Source organism: Micromys minutus, assembly GCF_963924665.1.
Source record: "Micromys minutus genome assembly, chromosome: 25".
Classification (NCBI taxonomy): Eukaryota; Metazoa; Chordata; class Mammalia; order Rodentia; family Muridae; genus Micromys; species Micromys minutus.
This window is the reverse complement of record NC_137960.1, coordinates 37235575-37247739: the sequence shown is the minus strand read 5'-3', so window position 1 is coordinate 37247739 and position 12165 is coordinate 37235575. Positions and strand designations below refer to the sequence as shown.

Below are 12165 nucleotides of genomic sequence, written 5' to 3'. Positions count from 1 at the left end.
TGTGCCGCCTCACTGCAGTGTCAGAAGCAGCTGAGCCCACCTTATCTCAGATGCTTTGTCGCAGTAAGGGGAGTCTGCCTGGCAGCGACCAGGCTTTCATGATGTTTCAGTTTACCACTTACTGTCCTTAGTGCATCCTGACATTTGGATTTGCTTAGGCATATATGTGGGCCTGTGCACTGGAGGCTTTCCATGGAGATCTTTTGTCCGGATTGGTGCTCAGGTTCAGGTGAAGGGGAGAAAACTCGGGCAGGGAGGGAGAACTGCTTCTGCCACCTCCATTTCCACTGCAGGGCGTTGGTCCGGGCGGAGCCAACAGGAGACTGGCCAGCCCGTGAGGGGTACAAGGGCGCTTTTGGCAGCAGTTTTGGGAGAGCACATTTCTTCCCTAAGCAGCAGTATTACAGCTCTCGTGGCAGAAGCTCTCAGATGATGGAGTATTTCTTACACATCTTTATTCCTTCTGGTTAGGATTCTGAAATACAGTTTTGGGGTGGGTCAGGGTCTGACAGCAGGTGCTTCCTATTGACTTGGCCCGAGAGCTTGGGAAGACCTCATCTACATAAGGGAGGGCGTGGTCCTGCATATATATATATATCTCCTTTTAATACTGGAAGTTTTTTGTTTTTTCCCCCTTTGGGGCTAGGATCTCCTGTAGCACAAGCTGAGGTTGACTTTGAACTCCTAAAGTGCTGACGGCTCTGAAGCCCTTACATTTTGCATGGAGGCTGGGCTTCTTTCAGCAACTGCATCTTGCTTCTGAGGGCTTTTCTGTGGATATCACCACTGTTCACTCTTTCCTGACCTCACGTGCCTACCAGTCAGCCTGTGTCCTTGAGTCTTGTCGCCATGTGTTGAAGGTATTGAGTGTCGTTTTATACTCACCTTCATTACTGTAGCCTAGATACCTGCTTCTTTCATGTAAATAGACCTGTTGGGGGAAACTACTTCATCTGTTCCCATTAGATTTCTGTTTAGTATTGTGTTGGATATGAGGTTTCCTCCGAAGTCACTCTAGAATTTTCCCCGTACAGATTTACTTATTTTACATGGACCAGTGTTGTGCCTGCATGTATATGAGTGCACTGTGCATAGGCCAGACAAGGGCGCCAGATCTCCCGTATCTGGAATTAGGCAATATTCAATGTCATGTGGGTGCTGTAAACAGAACCTGGGTCTTCTGCAAGAGCATCAAGTGCTCTTAGCTGCTGGTCCCTTTCTCTGCTCCCTGTACAAAAAGCAGGGTATGGTGGTGCATGCCGATAATCTCAGCACTTGGGAGGCAAAGGCAGGCAGATCTGTGAGTTTGAGGCCTGGTCTACATAGTGAGTTCCAAGACATCCAGGGCTACATAGAGAGCCTGTCTCAAATATATATATATATGGATATATGTTTGTAAATGCCAATGCCACTTGACTCCTGTCTATCTAGACTGTCTCAGCTCTTGTCCCTGAGCGTTCCCAGGTGGCAGTGCATTAAACCCCTGAGTGCACAGGGCATCTTGAACAACAGGGTGGCTGTGAGGTGTCCTGCCAGCTGTATGTATCCCAGTCTGCCTGACGATTTCTGGAGTTGGACAGGTGCTGAATTGATTCCAAGATTTCATTGTATAGTTAACCAGGAATAAGTTTTATTCAAGAGAGAACTCAGTCGTTTACAGAATAGGATAGATTACCCCACTGTGTTGTGGCAACATACATAAAAGGACTACAGTCAGAGATGTACACAGAGGAACAGACATGTTGGATGCTGCTGTCTGTGCAAACTGTTCAAACTACAGATGGACTGTTCTGATAGTCTTGCCTATCACTGGCTCCAGAGAGGAAGCAGGCTTGAACAGGTGAAGCAGAATTGGAATTGTCAGCCTCTCACAAGAGCACCAGTATTGTGATGAGGAAGAAGTGTTCCAGGGAATGTCTGGCAGTTTGGCTTAAAAGGGCAACATGCTGCTGTCTGAGCAGCAAGGTCTGGGCCAGTGAATCACAGCAGTTGCTCCTGAACTGCCTGAGGCCTGGGTCCTTCTGCACCAACACTGCCCAGAGCCCTTGGGATCTCCCTCCCTCCGCACACCGCTGTTGCCAGAAGGGAGGTCCTGATGTCCTCAGATCTGAAGCAGTTATCTTGTGGGTGGCCCTAGTGAAACCAGGCTGAAAGGTCTGTGTTTAGCCAAAAGTCTTCAGCATTGGGTGTGGATAGTAAAGTAAGGGGGTTAATAAATTAGGCCATAATACTGTCCCAATAGCAGCTGTAAGAAAGGCATTACACTACATAGACACTTGAGGGCAGTCCACAGGTGACTTAAAGTAACCCACGTTCTGCTCATGAGCAGACATCAACATGAAATTTTGTAAATACTCACTTGAATATTAACTGAATATAGTGTTTTGTTTATACTTATTAAACTCCTTGGAATAAGTATGTAGGACTTTGCCGGGAAGTGTTAAGGCCGTGGATCAGAAGTTTGGCAACACATTCTCCAATGTTAAAGTCTTCTGACAGCCAGCTTGGGCTTTTATCCTCCCTCTGAGGAATCTGTATGTCCACAACCAGAGGTCTTGTCCCCTCTTGTTCCTGGAAAAAAAAATACAATGTGGTCTTGTCTTGATCTTTAATACATCTGTGCCCTAAAGCTGCTACCGGGCAGCTTGTGGAAGGAGCTACTGGGAAAATACAAGTCAACAAACAAGAATAACAAATTATGGCTTCAAACTTAAATGTTTCTGAAAAGATAATTCTGTCCTGCCATGGCCTTCACTCCACTTTCCACTTGGCTCGTACAGCAGCTTGGTAATTTTATTTTTCTTCAGTAAGGTGGCCAGAAAATCGCCTGGGAATACTCCTCCTGCAGGCTTGGTTCAGGTTTACAGGACCATGGCTTCCCACACTTGTGTTAACTTCTCTGTGTTCACTGTGTTGAGGATGATATGATTTTGATCGTACTGTGCACCTCCTGAATGAAGGAAAGAAAGAAAAAAACAGGTAAGAATTGTGGAGGGAAAGAAGGGAGAAAGTGTTTGTTGAAACACCCAAAGAGCAAAGGAGAACTGGGAGTAAAAATGCCATAGGAAAAGGGGAGGAGGCAGCCGGGGGGGGGGGGGCTGGCCCCCGGGCAATGAGGTCATTGCTGGGGGTGTGGCTAAAATCCACCATGGGGACCAGCAACTTCATACAGCCCTTCTGGCTCTCACTTTTCTACCCAGCTAGACAGGCTAGTCTAACTACTATTACCACATCTGAAAAGGGGGTGTCGGGGTAAAATCTAGAGAAAGGGAAAAGCAAAGAAGCTGTAAGGCAGAACTGGGGAGATCACAGATGGGAGAGACCAGTGAGGTGGGCACAGTTGGTGGCAGTGGAAAGAGGAAAGAAAGGCTGAGCAGGAGGCAGCTGAGGAAGTGAGTTCTGCATGCATGATAAAACATAGCTGTAATTAAAGGTTTGAGTGGTACCCCAAAGGATGTAGAGGACACAGGAGACCCCCCACTCCCCACTGCTGGGAGCTTGGGTGCATAAAGCAATGCTGCGTGCTGCTTTGTAAGAACCCTGTATCTCTCACTAGCATGTTTGAAAAGGCCCCTTCATGGGTGCTTACTGAAATGTGAGGTCCTTTTGTGTTACCAGTAACTCCTTTCAGTAGAATAATCATTAAACCAGAGAGGGTTATCTGATTTCCCCCAGCGTGGCTTAACTGTCCTTTCTGATAATTTATCTGCTTAGGCAGAAGCCTTCCACCAAGGACCCCATGGAAATTAAAGTCTGCATTTCATTCAGGGCAGAGAATCATGTGCTATCTTCACATAAGAAACAACATTCATCTCTCCCTTAAGCCAGCAAGAGTCCAAGGACGTAGCTGTCGAAGGAAGTCCTCTCCTCATGTCTAAGAATCTGCCTTGGTGTCATCGAGTTCCCACAGTTGTCCAGAGCAGGGTGCAGGGCACAGCGCAGAGCCAGGAAAGGCTTGAAGCCTCACCCTCAGCCCCCAGCAAGTCCTGCTCTCTCTCCGTTAAGACAACACAGGCCGCAGCTGGAGACTTGGTGCAGCACTTAAGAGCACTTCTTGCTCTTGCAGAGGACCTGGGTTAGAGGCCCAGCACCAACATGGTAGCTCAGAACCACCCACAATTGGTTCCAGGGAATGAAATGTCCTTTTCTGACCTCACAGGACACCAGACATTCAAGATCACAGACACACGTGTGCATAAAGCACTCATGTACCTAATACACCTAAGCTGTCTTTATAAAGACAGTAGACGAACTGCTCAGCATTGAGGACACAGTGCCTTCACTCTTGAGGAGTCTGGTGCCTTTACGTCTTGTGTTTACTTTTGTGTCATTAGAATCGCAAAGCTCATGAGTAACAACCATCTAATTGATCCTTTTGCCTTTGGAAAGGATTTAAACATTTCTGTTGACTATCTGATGCAGAAGACAGTGTGGGGTGGGTGAATAGTTAAATGACTGTAAACCCAAACCACTAACACCCTTCTTGCCATGTGTTAGAGACAGGTAGGAAGAGGTCACTTTAAGCTTCCCTGGAGGCCAGGTCTCAGGCCACCACTGCCCGTAGTCCCAGCACACCTGTCACCTGTGCATTCTGAGGCCACGCCCATACCTGCCCATCTGTCTGAGAATGGTTCTGTTGTTGACACTCGGGACTGAGGAGGTATAATTTGGAAGAAAGTTACATCCTAATTAAAATAAATCAGTATTCCCATAAATGGCAGCTTATACTAGAAAGCTGCTGTCTGGTGTGGCCAAAGCAGAAACATTACAGATTTGTGGCCAGCATCAGGGACAAAGAAAATTTGTAACACCAGGATTATTGCCTGGGTTTCTCTTTTCCATATTGGTTAATTTTAAGTTTCTGTGTCTTACATAGTGGTTTGATTTCCTATTTAGCATACAGCCTGACCAGGCTTTTGGTGTCCTTTGATGAGACTGTGAGTCAGCTTCCACTACTGTCCTAGAATACCCAGACTGAAACCATACTCCAGCATCCACCAAAACAACTCACTCCCCACATACAAGGCAAGAAGAGAAACTTGGCAAGACTGCTGAGTCTTCCGCAGTTTTAGCAGATAACAGATGGAGACCACAGAAGCTCCTGCCTACAGCTTGCTCTCATGTCCAGAAGGTGGCACTGTTTCCCCACATTCTGAGAAACTTAAATTTAAGGGAACAAGAAAGTTGTGGCTGCACTGTGGCAGAAGCCACTGAAAACCCACAAACCTACAGGCTGGCTAGCACCCTCACTCCAGAGGGTGGGACTCTCAAGAAGAGTCCCATAGAGAGCAGAGCCAGCCATTTTCTTCACCTTGGTACCCAGTGTCTAACAGCTGGGCATACAGTGAAGACTGCTTAAAAAAAATTGCCTAAGGAGCACAGTGACCTTAACCCTGACACAGAAGCTAATCACAGCTCAGTGAAAACACAGGGCTTGGTCGGCTTCGTGGGGGACTAAATACTGTTACCGTCCCCCTCTCCCAACACACATGCTCAATACTTCATCTTTCCAACTTAGTTACACGTTTCTAGGGCTCGACCTTAGGGAAAGTGTTGCTAGGGATGGATCCAAGCATTCTACCACCAACCTAGGATCCCAGCCTCTCGTGGTGCTGAGACTTACCTTGTGCTGGCAGCATGAAGTCAGTGCTTCACAAGTGGTCACACTTGGGTTGCCTGTGGGCAGGGCCTCTTGTGTGACTATAGGTGTGATGAGGGAGGGAGGCCCCTACAGCCCTCCATTCCTCATACCCAAGGATCCCACTTGCCTTTTACGTGACAGGCTTGGTTTCCATGCAGCCTGTAGTGGCATTACTGCATTTTTGATGCTATCTGCATCTGCCTTCATTCAGCCTAGTTTGTCTGCCTCTCTGAGTACCATCTAGCTCCTTGGGTTCTTTGTGTCTACTCTCGCTGCTTACCAGGACCACCAGGAGTGCAGAGCATGCCTGCTCCCTGGGTAGCCGCCAGTGCCACCCTCTCTTTGCCCCGACTTGCTCGTTCTCAGTGACACTTGGCGCAGAGCCCTGCTTGAATAACGATTTAGAAGCATAGGTAGCACACTGTGACCACTGGTGATCACCGGCTCACTGTTACTTCCTTTCCTGACGGGGAACAGCGAGGGCGCTAACTGCTCAAGGCACCAGGGTATGGCAGAGGCAGACTTGCAATTCCAGAATTTAGGATGCTGAGGTAGGTGAGCTGCCCAGAGCTGTTCAAGGGCAGTCCAGGTCAGAGTGACCCAAAGGTGAACATAGAGCAACTATAATGAACAAAAAAAGTATGACTCCAGCGCCATGACCGCGCTTCCCTTCATCCACCCGCAAACGGCAACAGTACCTGCCTAACGTGCTCCCAAATACTGTGTGGGTGGGTTTTTCTAATGTGTTTTAAAATCAAAATTTGTGGTATGATTCTCGAACCATCACCCCCAGCAACACCCAGGTACTTGTTAGAAAACCAAATCTGGGGGGGCACCTCCAGGCCTCCTAGATCAGGACTCAGGAGGATGCCCAGCAATTTGTGTCTTAACATAGACACACCCCAGAGACTGACCATGGCCAGCTTCCCTTCCCAAGCACCACTCGTTCACCCCAGAGACACCTCACTGACACTTCATCAGCCTGCATCAACCCCCCCAGGTTCTATGCTAGCTGTTACGGTTGTCAGGTTGACTGCATCTGGAATTTGCTAAGACCCAAAAATGGCTGCACACACCCGTGAGAAATTTTCGCTTAATTAAGTCATTTGAAGTGGGAACATCCACTTCTGATCCAATCTTTGAGGTGGGAAGACCCACCTATAATCTGGATTACACCTGCTGGACGCCTAGATAAGAGTTGTTCTCGACCTGTGGGTTACGAGCAACCCTTTTACGGGGTTACCTAAGACCACAGGCAAACACAGGCACTTACACTACAATTCATAGCAGTAGCAAGATTACAGATATGAAGTAGCAATGAAAATAATTTTAAGGTCGGGGGTCACCACAGCACGAGGAACTGTGCAAAGGGTTGCAGCGTTGAGAAGGAAGCCTCCCCTTTGCTGCTTGCTCTAGCTCTCGATGGCAAGCCCATTCCTTCACTGACGTTAGAGCCTGCTTCTTCCAGACTTTAGCATATACTGAAGACCAACTGAGACATACAGTTACACAAAAATCTCCCACTCAGATCGGACTAAACTATTGTGTTCTTGGACTTTCCATTCATAGGCAGCCATTGTTGGATAAGCTGGACCACATTCTAAGTTGTTCTAATAAATACCCTTTCTATCTATTTAGAGAGATTCATTCTATAAGTTTTGTAACTCTATAAAGTCCTAATATACTGTAATTCCCTCTAGTTTTTTTCAGTGAAATGCTACCTTTATATACATTATCAATTACCCTGACCAAATAAGATCTCGGCCTAACACCTCTATAAAAGTAGGACAGAGGATATAGCTCAGAGAGCACATGCTTAGCATAGGTTAGACCTTGACTTAAAGAACCCGGCCTTGGTGCCCCACAGTGTATTAGCAGCACACTGGCATTTCCATATCGGCTTTTCCATAAGGAAGGGAAGAGCACAGGGAGAGAAATGGTCCTTACCTTTCACATCCAACACTAAATTTGGTTTCAACTTGCTGTAGATCCTGCCATCAGACTTCATGCACCAGAACTGACTGTCGACATTTTGATCGAGGGCCAGTCCTAGTTTGGAGCCAGACGTGACGAGGCTGCCCACGATGGTTAGGCAGCAGTCTTCTGCTATCTGCTTGGGGAACAACAGGCTGTCTCAGAGCTCCTACTCAGAAGCCCCTGGCTGGTTCTATCCTACAGGAGCCACTTCAGCTATGATGGAGTAACTGAAGCCAAGCAACAGGCCTTTATTTCAGATGCCGTGAGTGCTGGTGAGCCTCAGTCCTTGTGCACTGCAAGACGGCCCCTTGTAAGACCCTGGCACTGGGAAGAGAAGCCTCAGGAGGACTAAGCGGTACAACAGCCACATGGTGACTAACAGCTGTAACTCCAGCCCAGGGGATCTTATGCCCTCCTCTAGTCTGTGGACACCGGGCATGCATGAGTGCATATACATGCAGACAAAGTATCCATACACTTGAGAATTAAAGCAAAACAAGAGAAACAAAAGCAAAAGGAGCCTTGGTGCAGTAACTTGCCCATAGCATGGTTCTCCCTGTCAGCAGTGAGCACGCTCAGGGGCTGTGTCTGAAGCTCACACTTGGCCTGAGTTTCCAGCTCCTGCCTGCTCCTCTACAGCTGTCCTGGAGAAGGCATAGAGTATCTCCACCTCCCTCCTCAAACCCAGGGCCACATCCACTTCCTCCTTGTCTTTCTTTCACGAGAAACTTCTAGAGATTTCTAAATTGGCGTGCTATCCTGGTATAAAAAATAGATGCAAACCCGGCAGAGGGTGCTTAACACAAGGATTTAAAAGTTCTCCTGAAGTAACACAGCATTGCTCACCACCAACACCACACAACAGTGAAAACTTATTAAAAGTGCACTGTTGTGGGAGGGGGCGTGGTTCAGCAGGAGAGTGCTTGATTAGTATGTGTGAGCACACACACACACACACACATGCACGCACGCATGCATGCACACGTACTGGTGAAAGCCTTGTGAGTGGATGGAACATTTCACCTTTTCTCCCTGATCACTGAAATCTTGGGACTGCTGAGGGGACCTCTCCCTTGTTCTCAGATGACCCAAGGCAGAACTTGCCTTCTCAGCTCCAGTCCTTCAACCACCCATGGTCCCCAGGGTTTCTTCTGTGTGTCTAAGCAGCACCTCTGCTCACAAAAGCATGTCTGTGTCCCCTCGGGCACACAGACAGAGTGAACGGGCATGCTCCTGCTAGCTTACAGGCACCACGGTTTTAAAGTGCCAGGAGCAGTCAAGTGCATAAAGTCAAGGAGTAAAGAAGATGCCTGTCGTGACTCTCATCTCGTGAACTCAATGTTGCTTTTGGTGTCTGCTGTGGCAGGAGCCATTCCCATCTTTACAGTGGTGAACTTTAGGACGTGGGCTGTGTGGCACAGCATATGTCTCTGTCCACCCTGGGGGTGACCTCTGAGGTGCCAGTGTTCCCATGTGTGGCTCTGAGCAAATCACATGTCACTCCCTTGCTGGCTTCTCTTCCTATTGCAAGTTCCTGACCCTGATTCTGATTCTGTCATAGCTCAGAAGTGTGCTCACAGGGAAAACCTTCCCATTTATTTCTGGAAGGTCTCTGGAGCAGAGTCAAAGCATCTACCTGAAAAGGTCAGAGGCACCAGTAAGGACAAGGTCTACGCAGCACTAAGTGCTCACCCTGCATTTGATGCACCCTTCTTGATAAATCCAAATCTGATCATCAGCGCCAACGTCTTCCATGACCTGGACCCGGAGAAGCTTCAGGTCCTCTAAGTTCCCGTTGGTTGACATAAATAGTCCCGTTGCTTTGTTACGAAGTCTGAAGTAAATTCGTTTCTAGAAGACAGAAGCCCCAGCGGTAGTTACATACAAGTGTGCGGTTGGAAGACCAGAGCCACTGGCATCTGGAAGGATCCAGAGTGGAGCTTAAGGGTTAGGGAGGGCGACCACACCTGGGGGGCCAGTGCTAAGGGTCTAAGTGCCGTTCTCAATGTTAACAGTGAGGGGACATTCCAGCGTGACCGAGACATGGAGTGTGCCTGTGGACAACCAGAGCTGACACATGCACTTGTGCTATTGAGCTTGATGGCATATCTGAAATAGCCTTGCTTCTAGGTACCACAAACTCATGTCCAAATACTGAGGGGAGAGGGGCCCTGTCAAGCTTCTAACTGAAGCTAAAAGGATGCACTATATTTACAAAAATAGTTTTCAAGAAGTCTGTGCCCAGCACGGAGGGAACATTCACGTACCTGAGCAAAGGGCCGGAGGGAACCGATCTGGCGACAGGCACTGAACTCATACCAGTTTGGCACTTCTGAGGGAGACAGCAGGAACTGCCGGCCTCTGTAACTGCCGTATTCATAGGTGACCCATCTGAAAAGATGGCGAACTACAGCTGATGACAACTGCCATTCGATGGCTATAAATCTCTCTTCTCCCTCTCCCTTCCCTTCCCTTTTTTGCTTTTGAAACTGGGTCTTTCTGTGTAGCCCTGGTTGTCCCAGAACTGGATATGTAGATCAAGCTGGCCTGCCTCTGCCTCCCAAACTCGGGAGGTATGCCTATCATACCTAGTCAGAACACGCTGAACTTTTAGTACACGCTGGAGGGGAAATAAGCCTTCGTCCTAGAGCATTCAAAGCTATTTCTTGATAAACAGTCGACTTTTGGAGGATCAGGGGTTCGTAAGTATTTATGTCAGAATTCATTCTGAGAAATAGTAAGTTTTTCTTTTCCCAATAAAGCAATGAATTTTTTTCTCTCTCAGTGGGATTCTGTAATCCTTTCTGAAAGTTGTGCAGAAAACATATTCAGGTTATGAATCCCAAATGTTTTGTTATCCTAAATAACTAACATTAAATGTAATGCTATCCTAAATAATTACCATTTACCAAGTTCTCACGTGTACACTGGTGAGTGTAATGCTTGGGTAAAAATAAATTCTTTACAAGTGGAGGAAGAAGGGTCTACAAAATAAAGTATGCATAAAGCCCTGATAGGCCGGTTAGTTACTTTGATACTAATTTAAGATACATTGTAAAACAATTACAAAACATTGTTGTCCTTGTCTAAAATAAGAGTGACCTTCCCCAAAATGTTAAGCTACATGTCTTCCACCCACATGCCGCCTTATCAACCTGAGAGCCCTACAGATTGAGTACCAGGCAATCCTCCAGCTCTGCTGACCATTGGAGGATGTTCTCCACCCCACACCCTGGGGCTCCACAAGAGCACAGCTCCCCCCACACCCTGGGGCTCCACACGAGCACAGCCCCCCACACCCTGGGGCTCTACACGAGCACAGCTCCCCCCACACCCTGGGGCTCTACACATACACAGCCCATCTGTCTTATAAAACAGTCAGTAACGCTATTGGAAAGGAACATGAAAAGCTTCAGTCCTAATAATTCCTTAATTATTTTTATTGGATGTGCATCTGCCCAGCCACCCACAGCAGATGCCATCCCTTCAGTATCTGTGCTGCTCAGCAAGCCTTAAGGTGGTATTTTAATTTAAAAAAATGTCGCCATCGAAAAGTGTATTGCATTGATATGTATTTATTTGTGCCCGATTTAGTTTTAGAATTACACAGTGAATTAAACCAAAATCTTCCCAAGTTTAAAAATAATTGGTTGAGGGGAGCTGGGCGTGGTGATGCCTACTCCCATCATGTGGGAGACAGAGGCAGCTGGGTCTCTGTGAGTTTGAGGCTAGGCTGATCTATGTAGCAAGTTCTAATCCAGCCAGGGCTCCCAGAGAGCGACCTGCCAACAGAGGGAGGAAGGAAGGAAGATTGGATGGTAGTGTAACTTGTTAGTTTATTATTTTACTTGTGTGTGTGTGTGTGTGTGTGTGTGTGTGTGTGCACGTGTGTGTGTGTGTGTGTCTGTGTGTCTATGTCTGTGTGCGCGTGTGCATGTGTGTGTGATGGGCTGGGGACATGCAACAGTATGCACGTGGAGGTCAGAAGACAACCCTCTATAGTCAGTTCTCTGTTGTAGGGACTAAACCCAGGTCATCAGGTTTGCACGGTGAGAGCCTTTCACTGAATCATCTGCCTGCCCTTCCCAGTTGACGTAATTATCTTTACTTCATCTGCAATCAAAGAAAAAAGTCTACTCTGCTCTAAAATCAAAGAGCATGGTCTTTCAAAGGATAAAAACAGACAGACAGACAGACAAAACAAAACCCTAGTTCTGTCTTACTTTCTAAAAAAAAAAAAAAAGTTCCATGAATTTGCTGAGAACTGTGTTGTGAGTTCCCCTGGGGATTTTAAGTCCATAATCTAAACTTAAGCGATAAATAAATAAATAAATAAATAAATAAATAAATGCTGGCTATGTGGATGAATGATGCTTTACACAGGCTTGACCCACCCTTGACAAAAATATTATGGAGGTGTATAATGTTAATCCACACAGACCATCTGTCTGTTCATTTAAAATGATGTAAGGTGCGTCTGAAGTTCCCGGCACTGTCCCTTCGAAGCGCATCTATTCACAGCATCCCAGCACTCAGTGACAGTATTC

The 12165-nt window shown here is 47.1% G+C and overlaps 1 protein-coding gene across 1 annotated transcript in view; it reads right to left on the bottom strand.

Moving 5' to 3' along the window:
* Window positions 1–1680: 1680 nt before the first annotated feature.
* The window catches only part of CRYBG1 (crystallin beta-gamma domain containing 1), a gene marked incomplete at its 5' end in the record, with an annotated part of 173251 nt that continues 162766 nt past the window's right edge, over window positions 1681–12165 (bottom strand). The window contains 4 exons of the mRNA XM_080937906.1: window positions 1681–2950; window positions 7589–7751; window positions 9311–9469; window positions 9886–10009. Coding sequence (XP_080794032.1) covers window positions 2862–2950; window positions 7589–7751; window positions 9311–9469; window positions 9886–10009 — 535 coding nt within the window. The 3' untranslated portion in view covers window positions 1681–2861. The remainder of the gene's footprint in view (window positions 2951–7588; window positions 7752–9310; window positions 9470–9885; window positions 10010–12165) is intronic.